Below are 14931 nucleotides of genomic sequence, written 5' to 3'. Positions count from 1 at the left end.
AGCAGCAGCAGCAGCAGCAGCAGCAGCAGCAGCAGCTTCTGCTGCTGCGGGTTTTTCCTTTGCATCTGGCCGACAGGTGCAAATCAGCCCGCAGGCTCTAGCAAAGGCCCGCAGTTTGCTGCAGCAGCAAGACACAGATAGCAACAGCAGCAGCAGCAGCAGCGACAACAACCAAGGAGAAGCAGCAGCAGCAGCAGCAGCAGCAGCAGCTTCTGCTGCTGCGGGCTTTTCCTTTGCATCTGGGCGACAGGTGCAAATCAACCCGCAGGCTCTAGCGAAGGCCCGCAGTTTGCTGCAGCAGCAAGACACAGACGCAGATAGCAGCAGCAACAGGACTAGCTGCAGCAGCAGCAGCACCGGCAGCCAAGAAGCAAAGTCAGCAGCAGCAGCAGCAGCAGCAGGAAACGGGGAGGCAGCGCTTTTATCAGTGCCGGCTTCGTCCCCAGTCCCTTCGGCGTCCACCGTAGTGAGCGAGCCAGCAACAGCAGCAGCAGCAGCAGCAGCAGCAGCAGCAGCAGCAGCAGCAGCAGCAGCAGGCACTCCCTCGCTGCACCGGGGGTCCCTAGGCCTGCGCAGGCCCGCCATAGCCGGCGGGCTGCTGCCGCAGCAAAAGCGGCAGCGGGTTCCAACTAGGGGTGGCTTTAAGCCCCCTAAGAGAATTGCCCCAGCAGCAGCAGCAGCAGCAACAGCAGCAGCAACAGCAGCAGCGCCAGAAACGGCAACGGGAGGTGCTGCTGCAGGCTTCGCACTGTCAGCAGCAGCAGCAGCAGCACCAGCAGCAGCAGTGCAGCCGTCTGCGTCTGCTGCAGCAGCAAGCAGCAAGCCTCGGTGTCTTGTGAGCCGCCGTCGGCTGCTAGAGCTCTGGTGCCGCTACAGCTACCCGCTGACCCACCTGCCTGCTGCTGCTGCTGCTGCTGCTGCTGCTGCTGCTGCTGCTGCTGCAGCGAGAAGCGAGGTGCTGCACCGCGGAGGCTGGACAGCAGCCGTGGCAGGCGGGGGCCCCTCCAGCGACCCTTCCCGCTGCTGCTTCGGAGCAGCAGCAGCATTTGTCTTTTGCTGGCCGGGGCCCCGCGGGCAGCTGCTGCTGGGGGGCCCCCCGCAGCTGTACCAAATGTTTTGCTGCGCCTTGCGGGAGCAGCACGAGCTGCAGCAGCAGCAGCAGCAGCAGCAGCAGCAAGTGCTGCTGCAGCGCCACAGGCTGCCTGTGGGGGCCCTCAAAAGCCACAGAACTGCTCCAGCAGCAACAACCGCCACCAGCAGCAGCAGCAGCAGCAGCAGCAGCAGCAGCAGCAGCAGCAGCAGCAGCGCGAGCCTCTCGCGCTTCGACTGGCGCTGGTTTTGCCACCACTACCGCCTCCTCGCCTTCTTCTTGTGTCTCCGTTGGCGGCAGCAATATTTGCTGCAGTCTTTGCGGGGGCCCCCGCCCCCGCCCCCGAGTCCGCTGCTGCTGCTGCAGCAGCTGCTGCTGCGAGCAGCAAAAGAAGCAGAAGGCTGGCGCTCCTGTCTCCGCCGCATTTGTGAAGGAGATGCTGCAGCAGCACTTCCTCTTGCTCTCGGCGTTCTTGGCTGGCGGGGGCCCCTAAAAGGGTCTGTTCCGGGGGCCCCCGAGAGGGGGCCCCCCGGGGGGCCCCCCCCCTGGGGGGGCCCCCTGGGGGGCCCCCCGGGGGGCCCCCCGGGGGGCCCCCAGGAGGTGGTGGGCGTGGCTGAGGTGGCTCTTACTGATGGCTTTTACTGGATTGTTGGAAAAGTTCAAGACTGCTTCTTAGCTGCTGCTTTGTGTCGGTCTCTGGGGAGCAGCAGAGGCGCAGGCGTGAGGGGTCCGCAGCAGCAGCAGCAGCAGCAGCAGGAGCTGCTGCTGCTGCAGCAGGAGGACTGGGGCCCCCCGCCCATGCGCATGCTGCGGCTGCTGCTGCAGGGGGCCCAGATGGGAGGCGCCGGCGAGGGCTACTGCCCCCTGGAGGCCCCCGAGCGAGGCTTCCTGCTGCTGTCGAGTTGCTGCTGCTGCTGCTGCTCCCCCAGACTGCCCAAGGGCCTCGGGCTGCTGCCAATCCCCAGGTACTTCCCGCTGCCCCTCAGGGCCCTCAAGCCAGTGGGGGGCCCCCTGCCTCTGGTGGAGGTGGTGGTGCTGCGGGTGCTGCCGCCGCACTGCCGCCTCCAGCAGCAGCAGCAGCAGCAGCAGCAGCAGCAGCAGCAGCGGCCTGTGCTGCTGTCGCTGCACGAGGGGGACAGGTGGAAGCAAGCTCAGGAGCAGCTGCTGCTTGCTGCTCACCAAGGCCCGCTCGAGGCCCTTGCCGAGCAGCTGCAGCGCTGCCGGGAGGAAAGCGCCGCAGCAGCAGAGCGCAGACTGCAGCAGAAGCAGCAGCAGCAGCAGCAGCAGCAGCAGCAGGAAGACGATGACGAGGACGACCCGTTGGAAGCCACAAGGGAACTGGAAAGGCAGCGCGAGAGGCTGCTAGAGAAACTTGCTGCCGAGCTTGCTGCAGTGCAGCAGCAGGTCACGCAGCAGACGCGGCTGCTGGTAGTGGACGCCTTGCTGCTGCAGCAAGCAGCAGCAGCAGCAGCAGCAGCAGAATGCAAAGGCAGCCTTGGGCCTGACGAGAATAGGCAGCCCAATGGGTGTGGGGCCCCACTGAGGGACGAGGGGCCTCCCGAGGACCCCACATTCTGCCCGTGGGTGGGGGACCCGCAGCAGCAGCAGCTGCTGCTGCTGCAGCAGCAGCAGCAGAGGCCCTTCCTGCAGCAACTCAGATTGTCCCTCGCACTTGTGCATTTGCCTTGGACAGAAGAAACCCAAGAAGTAGTTAGGGAAGGCCGGCGTCTGCGGCTGGTGGGCCTTCGAGTGGGGGCCCCCCCGCAGCAGCAGCAGCAGCAGCAGCAGCAGAGGGGCGCAGCAGGCGCTGCTGCTGCTGCTGCAGGCAGTGCGGGCAACGCAGCAGCAGCAGCAGCAACAGCAAGGACCCTCCTCGAGCTCGAGAGCAGACGCAGACACAGAGCAGCAGCAGGACAGTACGTCAGCCTCCCCCGTCTGTATTCCACTGTTCGGTGAGTCTTGCTGCTGCTGCTGCTGCCTTGCTGCTGCATTCTTGCTGCTTCGGCCTCCCTGCTGCTGCTGTTTCCTGCTGCTGCTGCCTGCTGCTGCTGCTGCTTCGCTGCTGCTGCCACTTGCTTGCTGGTCCCCTTGCTCGCAGCGCTGTGTTTCCCCTCTTTGGTTCTATCTCTTTCCTTTTTGCAAATTCAGCAATTCAAAGGCAGCAGCAGCAGTTAGTGCCCCCGCAGGCCCTGCCTTTGCTGCTGCGTCTGCCGGCGCTCTCTGGGGCTCATCTTAGCTGCTGCGGGTTCGGGCCCCACTGCTTGGAGGGCCGCGTGGGCAGCACAGCAGCAGCAGCAGCAGCAGCAGCAGCAGCAGCAGCAGCAAAGGACGGCAGCAGTGCAGCATGGAATGCCCCCCTCTGGGGCCTCGAAGTGCCTGGGGGGCCCCTTGAGCAGCTGCCCAGGGGGGCCCCCGGGGCCCTAGGCCTCGCAGGGGGCCTCCCCTATGACCTTGTTGGTTTGCTGCTGCACCTGCAGCTAAGCTGCGGGGTCCAGGTGAGTTTTGCTGCAGTCTGCTGCTGCCCCAGTCAGCCCCCGCAGGCCACTCAGCAGCAGCAGCAGCAGCAGCAGCAGCAGCATGTGGGGTGCGCTTGTGTTGCGTTCTGCTTCGCAGGGGCAGCAGCAGGGGCCCCGCGGGGCCCCGCAGGGGGGCCCCCCAGAGGCTGAGGGGGCCCTCTACTTAATGACTGGGGGCCTCCAGATTTGCTGCGTGCAGCTGCGGAGTGGGGGCCCCCCTGAGGGCAGCAGCAGCAGCGCTTCCCAAGTGCCCCGGTTCCTGGAGCCTGCCCGTGCTGCGCTGCAGCAGCAGCAGCAGCAGCAGCAGCAGCAGCAGCAGCAGCAGCAGCAGCAGCAACGGTTTGCCTGCGCGTGCATCGAGGGAGTCGAGTTTGAGAGGTATGATGTTGCTGCTAACTTCTGGGTCTTCAGGGGAGTGACTCCGCTGCTGCAGCTGGCAGTTGGTGCTGCTGCTGCTGCAGTTAAGCAGCCGCTGCTGTCGCAGGAAGCAAAGGCGCTGCAGGCCGCCGTTGCTGCTGCTGCAGGTGCAGCAGCCACGGCAGCAGCTGCAGCGAGCGCCGCAGGCGGCGCTGCTGCCAGTTCAGCAGCAGCGGCTCCGCCAGCTGCTGCTGCTGCTGCTGCTGCTGCACTTGTTGCTGCAGCTGCTGCTGCAAGGCACCGCGTACTGCAGGTGACCCTAGCAGCTCGGGGCTTCTGAAGCCCCTTGGACCCAAGGGGCCCCACGGGGCCCCTCACAAGGGGCCCCACAGGGGGTCCTACAGGGGGCCCCCCAGGGGGCCCCATCAGGAGGAAGTCCCCTATAGGGGGGCCCCGTGGGGGGCCCCCTAAGGGGCCTCCTGTGGGGCCCCGTGTGGGGGCCCCTGTAGGTGCTCCTCTGTGGGGCCCTCTAAGGGCCTTCCTGTGGCCTTGTGTGGGGCCCCCCAAGGGCCCCTTGTGGGGCCCTCTTGTGGGGCCCACCAAGGACCTCTTGTGGGGGCCCCCAAGGGCCTCTTGTGGGGCCCCCCAAGGGCCTCCTGTGGGGCCCCCCAAGGGCCTCCTGTGGGGCCCCCCAAGGGCCTCCTGTGGGGCCCCCCAAGGGCCTCTTGTGGGGCCCCCCAAGGGCCCCCCTGGCTTTGTGTGGCCCTTTTAAAGCCGCATGCAGACTGCTGTTGGCGCCTGGCGCAGTCTTTAGTTTCCTTCAGCTCTTTAGAGGTTTTGTGGAGTTTTTTAAGATTCTTTTAGATCTTTTAAGACTCTTTTGGAGCTTTTAAAAGACCCATTTAGTCCTCTTCAAGATCCTTTTTAGGCCCTTTAAGCTCCTTTAAGGTTTATTGAAGTATTTAAAGATTATTTAAAATCATTTAAAATCATCTAAAATCATTTAAAATCATTTAAGATCATCTAAAATCATTTAAGATCATTTAAGATCATTTAAAGTCTTTCAAGGTCCTCCTAGGGTGTTTGAAGATCTTTTAAAACAATTTAAAATCATTTAAGATCATTAAAAGTCTTTTAAGGTTTTGAAAGATATTTAAAAATTATTTATGATATTTTAAAATCCTTTATCTTCATTAAAAGTCTTTAAAAATCTTTTGAGGTCTTTAAGGATCTTTTAAAGATTCTTTTGATTACTAAAAAGTTTCTGGAAATCTTTAAGAGTCCTTTAAACTCCTTTAAAGCCTTTTTAAGTTTTTTGAAGTCTTTTAAGTCTTTTTAACTTTTTTAAATCTTTCAAAATCTTTTAAAGTCCTTTAAAGTTCTCTGAGATGTTCTGAAGACTCGTGAAGTCCTTTAAAGTCTTTTGATGTCTTTTGAAACCTTTTGAAGTCTTCTAATATCTTTCAAAGTTTTCTAAATGTTTCTAAAGTCCTTAAAAGTCTTTTAAAGTCTCTTTAAAATTTTTAAAGAGACTTAAAAAGACTTTTAAGAAATCTTGAAATCTTTCGAAGTCTTTTAAAGTCTTTTAAAGCCTTCTAAAGTCTTCTGAAGTCCTTCAAAGTCGTTTGAAGTTCTCTAAGACCTTCTAAAGCCTTTTAAAGTCTTTTAAAGTCTTCTAAACTCTTCTGAATTCTTCGAAAGTCTTCAAAAGTCTTAAAAACTTTTGTAAACTCTTCCAAAGTTTTTAAATTTCATTTTATGTCTCTTAAAGGTCTTTTGGGTCTTTTTCATTTCCTAATGGCCTTTAAGCCTCTTTAAGTTGCACTTGGTAAAGTCCTTTTGAGACTCTTTAAGTCTTTTAAAGGTTTTAAAGACTTTTGTGAATTTTTTTAAATCTTTTTAAATATTTTTGAAGTCTTTTTGAAACCTTTTGACTGTCTTTGAGGTTTATTAGGTCCTTTAGGGGCCTTTAAATCCATTTGGTCCTTCAAAAGTCTTTCCAACTTTCTTCAAAGTCTCAAAACTTTCTCGAAGTTTTCTTCGGCTTTGCAGCGCCTCTTAAAGCCCCTAGAGGCCCTCTGAGGTCTCTTAAAATATTTCTTTAAAATTCTTTGAAGTCCTTTGAAGTCATTTAAGGTCTTTTGAACTTCTTTAAGGCTTTCTGAAGTCCTTTAAAGTCCTTTAAGTTCCTTTAAAGTCCTTTAAGGTCCTTTAAAGTCTTCTAAGGTCCTTTAAAGTCCTTTAAGGTCCTTTAAGGTCCTTTAAAGTCCTTTAAGGTCCTGTAAAGTCCTTTAAATTTCTTTAAGGTTCTTTTTAAGGTCCTTTAAGGTCCTTTAAGGTCCACTGAGGTCCACTGAGGTCCATTAAGGTCCTCTTTAAGGTCCGCTGAGGTCCATTAAGGTCCATTAAGGCCAATTTTAAGGTCCCTTTTAAGGTGTTTTGAAGTCATTCCAGGTCTTTTAAGGTCCACTAAGGTCCATTAGGGTCCATTAAGGTCCATTAAAACCCTTTAAGGTCCATTAAGGTCCTTTTTAAAGTCCTTTAAGGTCCATTAAGGTCCACTAAGGTCCATTAAGGTCCACTAAAACCATTTAAGGTCCATTAAAGTCCTTTTTAGAGTTCTTTAAGGTCCACTAAGGTCCATTAAGGTCCACTGAGGTCCACTAAAACCCTTTAAGGTCCATTAAGGTCCACTAAAGCTTTTTAAGGTCCATTTAGAATTAGTTAACACTCTTGGGGCCCTTAAGTCTTTCCAAGATCATTTAAAACCTTTTGCTGCCCCTTAAAATCCTCTAAAACTCATTTGTGTTTCCAAAGATTCTTTTAAAATCTTTGAAGTTCTTTGAGGCCTTTTGAGTCCTTTAAATGTCCTTTTGGGTCCCTCTAGATCCTTTAAGAATCTTTAGAACTCTTTAAAGGGTGGTGAGCTCTTTAAGTTAACTTCATCGGGCTCACTAAGGGTTTTTGGAGTTTTCTAGGGTTTAGGGTTTAGGGTTTAGGGTTTAGAGTCAAGTTCGGGAAATTATGGGCCCATGAAGCTCTAGGCAAACGAGAGGAGGGCCTTTTGCTTCTGCCGCAGACAGTCGCTGACAGCAGAGACAAAAGTTTCTACTTCGCGATCCACTGCAGCCTGCAGCAGCAGCAGCGCAGCAGCAGCAGCAGCGCAGCAGCAGCAGCGCAGCAGCAGCGCAGCAACAGCAGTGAGAGTAAAAACAGCAGCAGCAGCAGCAGCAGAGGCAGTGGAGCTTTAGTTGTACGCAGGATTTTGGGCGGCTACGGAGGGGACACATGGCCTCAACACTAAATACACTAGTAGGAAGCAGCAGCAGCAGCAGCAGCAGCAGCAACAGCAGCAGCAGCAGCAGCAGAGTTTCAAAGCCCCACCTCTGTTGCATGGGCCTCATCCTCTCCAATGCGTTTGCTGTTCAGCTTTTCGCGCACGCGCTGCAGGGCCTCCCGCCTCACAGCCCTGAAGCAGCAGCACCGCAACCTGTTGCTGCTGCTGCTGCACTGCTGCTGCTGCTGCTGCTGCTGGTGCTGCTGCTCCACTGCGGCCCTCGTATTACTTCCAAGTGCTTACTTGCAACTAGAAGAGAAGCGGTACTGGCGTGAGACACAGAAAGGCTGCTACCGTTGCTGCTGCTGCTGCTGCTGCTACTGCTGCTGCTGCTGCTGCTGCTGCTGCTGAAGAGCGGCCTACCTTAGAGAGACTTTTGTTGCTTCTGCTGCTTCTTTGGCCCGCCGGACCTCAGCTTGTCTAGCAGCAGCAAAAGGTCCAGAGGCAGCAAAACAAAAAGCAGAAAAGAGAAAAAATAAATAGAGAAAAGAAAAAGAAAAAAGAAATAAATAAATAAAAAGGAGACAAAATAAAGAGACTTAAAGCTCATAAAGGAAATAAAAAGAAAAAAGAAAATAAAAAAGAAAAAAAGAGGACGAATGAAGCAAAGAGAGGCGGAGCGATAAAAGAAAAGACAGAGAGTGAGAGAGATAAAAGAAGAACAAGAAAGAATTAAAAATAAAAAACAAATAAGCAAACAAAGAATATAAAATAAATAAATAAATAAATAAATAAATAAATAAATAAATAAATAAATAAATAAATAAATAAATAAGTAAATAAATAAAAAGAGATAAGAAAAGGAATAGGCCGAGCTGCTCTGGGGCTGCGCAGGCCGGGCAGACCAGCAGCAGCAAACAATGTAGAGGGAGGCAACAGCAGCAGCAGGAACAGCAGCAGCAGCAGGAACAGCAGCAGCAGCAGCAAACACAGCAGCAACAGCAACAGCAACGCCAGCAGCAACAGCAACAGCACCAGAAACAAAAGCAAAAAGAGCAGCGGTAACCACAGCAGAAACAGCAGCAGAAACAGCAGCAGAAACAACGGCAGAAACAGCAGCAGCAACAGCAGCAACAGCAGCAGCAGCAGCAGCTGCTGCTGCAGCAGCAGCACCAGCAGCGCTCACCGCCATTCTCGCGTGACGCTGGGCCGACGGACAATAAACTCCCTGCGCACAAAACAGCAACAAAAGCAGCAGCAGTGGCAGCAGCAGCAGCAGCAGCAGCAGAAACGACAGCACTGCATGGCTTCAAGACAACCGCAGCAACCAGGACAGCACAAGCAGCAGCAGCAGCAGCAGCAGCAGCAGCAGCAGCAAGAGCTACGGCAGCAGCAGCAGCCCCGCCTGGCGAAGGGCACGTACGGAATTGGCTTCCCAGTGGAGTCACGCTCCTGCTGCTGCTGCTGCTGCTGCTGCTGCTGCAGGCAGACACTAAAGCCACCCGGGGCATTTCTTAGAGCTGCCTCAACTGCAGCAGCAGCTGCTGCTTCGTGAGGCCTCACCAGCAGCTCGGAAGCTCCCAGTATGTGTATGCTGGCGACTGCATGCAAAGGTTGCTGCTGCTGCTGCTGCTTCTGCTGCTTCTGCTGCTGACGCTGCTTCTGCTGCTGCCGCTTCTGCTGCTGCTTCTGCTGCTGCTGCTGCTGCTGCTGTGCTGGTGGCCCCTCAGGGGCTTCCACAGTGACCTTCACCTGGGCCAGCGTGGCGGGCCTGCAAGGCAGCAGTCGCAAAGTTGCTGCTGTTGCTGCTGCTGCTGCTGCTGCTGCTGCAGTTGCTGACACTTTTCATGTTGCTGCTGCTACTGCTTCCAGTGCTGCTCCCGCTGCTGCTGCTGCTCCACTCGTTTCTGCTGCAGCTTCTGCTGCTGCTAATGCTACTACTATTCCTGCTTCGTCTCCCCCCACCCGACTGCTACAACCGCTGCTGCTGCTGCTGCTGCTGCTGCTGCTGCTGCTGCTGCTGCTGCTGCTGCTGCTGCTGCTGCTGCTTACGTTAGCTGTAGACTGCCAATGGCGAGGAAGTGCTGCTGCAGGGCTTCTACACAAGCCTGCAGTTTGGGGCGAAGGCCCTTAACAAATGCTGCGCGGTCCCAGGGGGCCCCCAGGGTACCCTGGGGGCCCCCCTGGGGGCCCCCCTGGGGGCCCCCCTGGGGGCCCCGGGGGCCCCCCTGCTGCTCGGGGGGCCCCCGCCGCCGGCCCCACAGCGCAGGAGGGGCCCCCGGGAGGGTCTGGGGGGCCCCCAACGGGCAGGGGGCCCCCCTTTCGGGGCAAGGGGGCCCCCCTTGGGGGTAAGGGGGCCCCCCTTGGGGGTAAGGGGGCCCCCCTTGGGGGTAAGGGGGCCCCCCTTGGGGGCCCCCCTCAGTCACTAGAGGCCCCAGATTTGTTATGAAGCCCGCGGGGCAGTCTAGGGCAGTGCGACGGCGCTGCAGGCTGCCGCAGCAGCAGCTGCTGCTGCTGCTGCAGCTGCTGCTGCTGCTGCTGCTGTAGACGCCGCGGAGCAGCAAATAGTGGGCACCGCGTTGCTGCAGCAGTGAAGCTGCTGCCAGCAAAGGGGGCCCCTGGAGGGGCCCCTGAGGGGGCCCCTCCAGGGGCCCCCCTTGGGTCAGAACCCAGGGGGGGCCCCACAGGCTGAAGAGGAGCAGCAGCAGAGGCAGCAGCAGCTTCGCTCGCGGGAGGTGCTGCTGCTGCTGCACTCGCTGCTGCTGCTGCTGCTGCTGCACTCGATGCTGCTGCTGCTGCTGCTGCTGCTGCTGCAGGCCTGCTGGCTTTAGCGCCCCAGCGAGCATTGCGGGGCCCCTCTGGTGTCAGTCTTAGGGCCCAGAGTGGGGCCCCCCTAAACCCTAAACCCTAAACCCTAAATTCTAAACCCTGGAGCCTGAGGCTCCGAGGCCCCAAACCCTGATCCTTAAACACTGAAGATCTAAACCCTAAACCCTTTTTGAGGCCCTACACCCTCTTCCAAACCCTAAACCCCACTCCAAACCCTAAACCCTAATTTCCCGCAGGCCCGACGCTGTCGAGGCCTACGGGTCGCTGCCGCCTCACAGCAAACCTTAATGTGCTCTCTAAACCCTAAACCCTAAACCCTAAACCCTAAACCCTAAACCCTAGGAAAGAGGGTGTCACTTGAAATGCTGCTGGCTTTTTGAAAGAAAAGTAACAAACTTCTTAAATCAAACTCTCCTCAGGGTTTTCTCTCGAGGCTCATGGGGCCCCCGGGGGCCCCCCAGGGCCCCCGGGGGGCCCCCCAGTGACCCTGGAAGTTGGGGGCCCCTCATCTGCAGTGGGGGGCCCCTAGCTAGTGGTTATGTTCTTGAAGGAAACAAATATCCACAAGTATATTTTTTATTTTATATTTTAAATAACTTTTTGTTGAAAATAAACCCTGCAGGCTTGCCCAGGCATTCGAGGTGTACGCATAGCTCAACAGCCGAGCTCCGAAGTGTATGTACAGCCGAGGGTTTAGGGTTTAGGGTTTAGGGTTTAGAGCAGCTCTCGAGGCCTCTGGCCAGGTGGCTGCGGCTGGTAGACCACGGCAGCATAAGCCTTGCAGGAAATGAGGGTTCAGGGTTTGAGCTAGGGTTTAGGGTTTGGGCTGGGGTTTAGGGTTTGCAATTGGGTGTAGGGTTTGGAGTAGGGCTTCGGAGCTTCTAGAGCTTGGCACACATGCCAGCATAGACTGGAGCAGCAGCAGCAGCAGCAGCAGCAGCAACGCTTTAATTTGCTGCTGCTGTCGCTCTTTGCTGCCTCTCGTTCCCTTCTTTCATCACTCTCCAGTTTCTTTATTTTTCTTTTTTTCTTTCCTCTTTCTTTTTCCTTTTTGCTGCTGCTTTTTCTGTCTCCAGTTCCATCTACTCATATCTCTGCAGCTTTTAGTACTAGGGGCCCCTCTCAGGGGCCCCAGGGGGCCCCTCTCAGGGGCCCCAGGGGGCCCCTCTGAGGGGCCCCCTGGGGCCCGTGAGAGGCCCTTGAGGGCCCCAGGGGGCCCTCAAGCGCCTTCAGGGATCCACAGGGGCCCGCAAAGGCCGCCGGGGGGCCCCAAGGGCCCCCAAGGGTCTTGAGGGGCCCCCAGGGGCTCCAGGGGGCCCCCAAGGGTCCTGAGGGGCCCCCAGGGGCCCCTAAAGGGGGCCCCTCACCTGTAGTAGGCGTTGAATGCCTGCAGCGCAGAGCGGCGCCCACAGAGACTGTGTAAAGCGTCTGCTGCAACAGCTGTGGCTGAAGCAGCAGCAGCAGCAGCAGCAGCAGCAGCAGCAGCAGCGTCCTAGCTTCAGCCCCCTTTATTTTAAGAGACTTTTTGCTGCTGCCTTACCGCGTAATATAGTTTATCTCCTTCCCCCACTCTCAGCGCGGCCCTCAGTGCCTGAAGCCCAGCAGCAGCAGCAGCAGCAGCAGCAGCAGCAGCAGCAGCAGCAGCAGCAACAGCGCAAATGCACACGACTGAACACAGCGGCCTGCTTGGGGGCCCCTCGAGGGGCCCCCCTGGGGCCCACATGGGTATCCAAGGGGGCCCCCATGCCCGCCCCGAAGGGGGCCCTTTTTGGGGGCCCCCGCTGAGGCGCAGGGGCCCCCCTAAGGTACCCTAGGCTGTCTTTAGGAGCCTTTAAAGGCTTAAAATGGATCTTTTGAGACTCTTTAAAAGGGCCCCTCAAGAAAGGCATATTGGGGGCCCCTTGGGGCTTCTTTGGGGGCCCCTCGGGGCTTATGGGGGGCACTCAGGGGCCCCCAGGGGCTTATTAGGGGCACTTTGGGGGCCCCCCGGGGCCCCTTAGGGGCACTTTGGGGGCCCCCTGGGGCCCCTTAGGGGCATCTTAAGGGCCCCCTGGGGCCCCTTAGGGGCATCTTAAGGGCCCCCTGGGGCCCCTTAGGGTCACTTTGGGGGCCCCCTGGGGGCCCTTAGGGGCATCTTAAGGGCCCCCTGGGGCCCCTTAGGGTCACTTTGGGGGCCCCCTGGGGCCCACTGACCTCTTCGTCTACAGCCATGTTGAAGTTTTCTTTGAAAGCCTTCAGCAGCTTTTCTGCAGCAAAGCCCACTCAGACACTGCTACCTAGCAGCAGCTGCAGCAGCAGCAGCAGCAGCGGCAGCTGTTCCCGCTGCTGCAGCAGCAAGGGCAGGTGTTCCTGCTGCTGCTGCGGCAAGGGCAGCAGCAGGAACAGCAACAGTAGCAGCAATGCGTTTCCTGCTGCTGCAGCAGCAAGGGCAGCAACCGGAAGAGCAGCAGCAGCGGCAGCTTTGGTGCTACAGCAACACCAGACATAGCAGCAGCAGCAGTTTATCTTGTTGAAGCAGTAGCAGCGGCAACAGCAACAGCAACAAAAGCAGCAGCAACAGCAGCAGCAGCAGCAACAGCAGCAGCAGCAGCAACAGGCCTACGGAAGGGTATGGGCTGGTCAAGACAGCTCGCAGAGCCTCCCAGAGCGACCCATACATTAGCTGAGCAAAGGCAAAAGCAATTGAAGTGGCTCCTGCTGCTGCAGCTGCTGCTGTTGCTGCTGCTGCTGTTGCTGCTGCTGCTGTTGCTGCTGCTGCTTCTCACTCATATCTTGGACTTCATCTTCGTCGTAAACTTCCGCGGCTTGGCGTTCAAAGACTCGAAGAATCTCCGAGAACTCTGCGTTGCAGAGAAGAGGAGTTTTGAGGGTTCAGGGTTTGGGGTTTAGGGTTTGGGGTTTAGGGTTTAGGGTTTAGGGTTTAGGGTTTAGCCCACCGATTTGGCCCGTGCAGTCCTGCTCAATTTCGGCCATGAGGGAAAAGATAAGATCGTCGGTGGCACTGGCCCCCAGTATTTCTGCGGACCACACAGTATACGCTGTTTTAGGGTTTAGGGTTTAGGGTTTTGCAGCAGCTGCAGCGAGCAAGCAACGAAGGCAGTGGCCTTTCACAGGCTGCAGCAGCAGGGGATAAAAGCTGCAGCAAAAGGCACGGGGAAGAGACACAGCAGCAGCAACCTGCTGCTTCTGTGAGCGTATTTCATCTTAAAATAGTAAACTACTAGCTGCTGCTGCTGCTGCAGTGCTGCTGCTGCTGCTGCAGCTACAGTTGCTGCTACTGCGTTGCTCCCGCTGCTGCCGCTACAGCTACCTAATCTACTTTTCCTAAAGCCGCTGCTGCTGCAGCTGCTACTGTTGTCGCTGCAGCTTCTACTGCCGCTAGTGTTTCACGGCTGCCTCTGCTGCAGCTGCAGCAGCAGCAGCAGCTGCTGCTGCTGCTGCTGCTGCTGCTTGCGGCCTGACCCTGCAGCAGCTTCTTCAGCTCAGTCCTGCTCAGGGAGCCCTCTCGGGTGGCCTTCAACTCCGAGATGGCCCGCGCGCAGTAAGCGGCTGTGGCTCTGTCTAGGGGCATGGTGGAAACTAGTTTGCTGCTGATCTGCAGAAGTGGCTTTCTCGGGGCCTCTTTAGTTCTGCTTCGGGGCTTCTGCAGCCCCCCCTGCGGCCTGCTGCTGCTGCTGCTGCTGCTGCTGCTGCAGCCTCACGCTGCAGGTGCAGCAGGCACTCGGCTGCGTGCACACAGCCAAAGGCTCTCAGCCAGCAGCGCAGCAGCTGAGCGCAGCGCCGCCACTGCAGCAGCAACTAAATCCAAACTGCTATTTTATTTTTCCTTTTAATTCTTTCCACTTATTTTTTAGTCTCGAGGATTTTCCAAAGAGGCTTCTACGGGTGCTGCGCAGCAGCAGCGAAGCCGCAGCGCCCGCCGCCCCACAGCCGACAGCAGCCCTGTGTGCAATGAAAAAATGGGTTTTTCTTTCAAATTATTTTTCCTTTTCACTTATAAATAGATTATAAATGCATTAAAAGGCTAAAAACAGATTTAAATCGCCAGTTTGAAGGAAAAAGAGAAGTGCGTCAGCCGGGACTCGAACCCGGGTCGCAACCTTGGGAGGGTTGCATCCTACCCCTGGACTACTAACGCGACGGTTGCTGTTGCTTTTCAAGTTTGCATAAGCAATTTGCCAAATTAATTTATCTTTTTATGAACAAATAAACTTTAAAACATATTCTTCAACAAATAAATTCTAAAAGGGGCATTTTCTGCTGAATTTGGCCTGCCTTGCGGCGGAAATTAGGTGTGCATACACCTGAAAACCTGCAGCGTACTTTACTTCCGCAGCATATTTTCGTCAAATCTTTAATTAAATGTTGTTTAAAGAAAGTAATAAAAGTAAAGGAACACAGGTTTTAGATTGCCTCTAAAATGCCCGCGATTTAATGAACATTCCAGATCTATTAATTCGAAATCTATAAGAAAAATGGAGGCCCCTTAGGTCCCCCCATGTGTCTGCCTGCTGCTTCTGTCTTTGTCTTTACTTGCCTTCGTTTTTAGTTGAAAAAAACTCGCCTGCAGCCCAGCCCCCGTGCTGCTGCAGTGGCTGCTGCTGCTCTGTTGCTGCTCGTGCTTCTGGTGCTGCTGTTGCTTTTGTTGTTGCTGCTGCTTCTATTGTTGTTGCTGCTGCTGTTGCTACTGATGCTGCTGCAACTGCTGTTGTTGCTGCTACTGCCGCTGGTGCTGCTGTTGCTTTGATGCTGCTGAACTGCTCATGTTGCTGCTGCTGCTTTTGCTGCTGCTGTTGTGGCTGCTGCTGCTGCCACTGCCACAAACCCAACTGCGTAGACCACATCAGCCCCGCGGGTGTACG

At 56.0% G+C, this 14931-nt stretch overlaps 5 protein-coding genes across 5 annotated transcripts; 2 read left to right on the top strand and 3 right to left on the bottom strand.

Annotated features, from left to right (window-relative positions):
- Positions 1-4303, top strand: ENH_00024180 (BRCA2 repeat-containing protein, putative; the record flags this gene model as incomplete). Its single annotated transcript, XM_013579717.1, has 3 exons — positions 1-3042; positions 3189-3585; positions 3704-4303. Coding segments are annotated over 3 exons (4039 nt in total), but the record flags the coding sequence as incomplete, so codon positions are not given.
- A 4985-nt stretch (positions 4304-9288) lies between these two features.
- ENH_00024170 (hypothetical protein, conserved) lies at positions 9289-10086 on the bottom strand (the record flags this gene model as incomplete). The annotated part of the gene is made up of 1 exon (XM_013579716.1): positions 9289-10086. The coding sequence occupies one exon, from the start codon at positions 10084-10086 to the stop codon at positions 9289-9291; it is 798 nt and encodes a 265-aa protein (XP_013435170.1).
- A 1366-nt stretch (positions 10087-11452) lies between these two features.
- Positions 11453-11854, top strand: ENH_00024160 (hypothetical protein; the record flags this gene model as incomplete). Its single annotated transcript, XM_013579715.1, has 1 exon — positions 11453-11854. One exon carries the CDS (start codon positions 11453-11455, stop codon positions 11852-11854), a length of 402 nt encoding a protein of 133 aa, XP_013435169.1.
- Positions 11855-12727: 873 nt separating this feature from the next.
- On the bottom strand, positions 12728-13640 carry ENH_00024150 (EF hand family protein, putative; the record flags this gene model as incomplete). The annotated part of the gene is made up of 3 exons (XM_013579714.1): positions 12728-12909; positions 13006-13086; positions 13532-13640. The coding sequence occupies 3 exons, from the start codon at positions 13638-13640 to the stop codon at positions 12728-12730; spliced, it is 372 nt and encodes a 123-aa protein (XP_013435168.1).
- A 52-nt stretch (positions 13641-13692) lies between these two features.
- Positions 13693-14913, bottom strand: ENH_00024140 (hypothetical protein; the record flags this gene model as incomplete). Its single annotated transcript, XM_013579713.1, has 2 exons — positions 13693-13771; positions 14603-14913. 2 exons carry the CDS (start codon positions 14911-14913, stop codon positions 13693-13695), a joined length of 390 nt encoding a protein of 129 aa, XP_013435167.1.
- Between the last annotated feature and the right edge of the window lie 18 nt (positions 14914-14931).

The sequence above is a fragment of the Eimeria necatrix genome, genomic scaffold, assembly GCF_000499385.1.
Source record: "Eimeria necatrix Houghton genomic scaffold, Enh_scaff187, whole genome shotgun sequence".
NCBI lineage: Eukaryota > Apicomplexa > Conoidasida > Eucoccidiorida > Eimeriidae > Eimeria > Eimeria necatrix.
The sequence above is the reverse complement of the archived record's forward strand: the minus strand, read 5'-3'. Positions and strand labels throughout refer to the sequence as shown.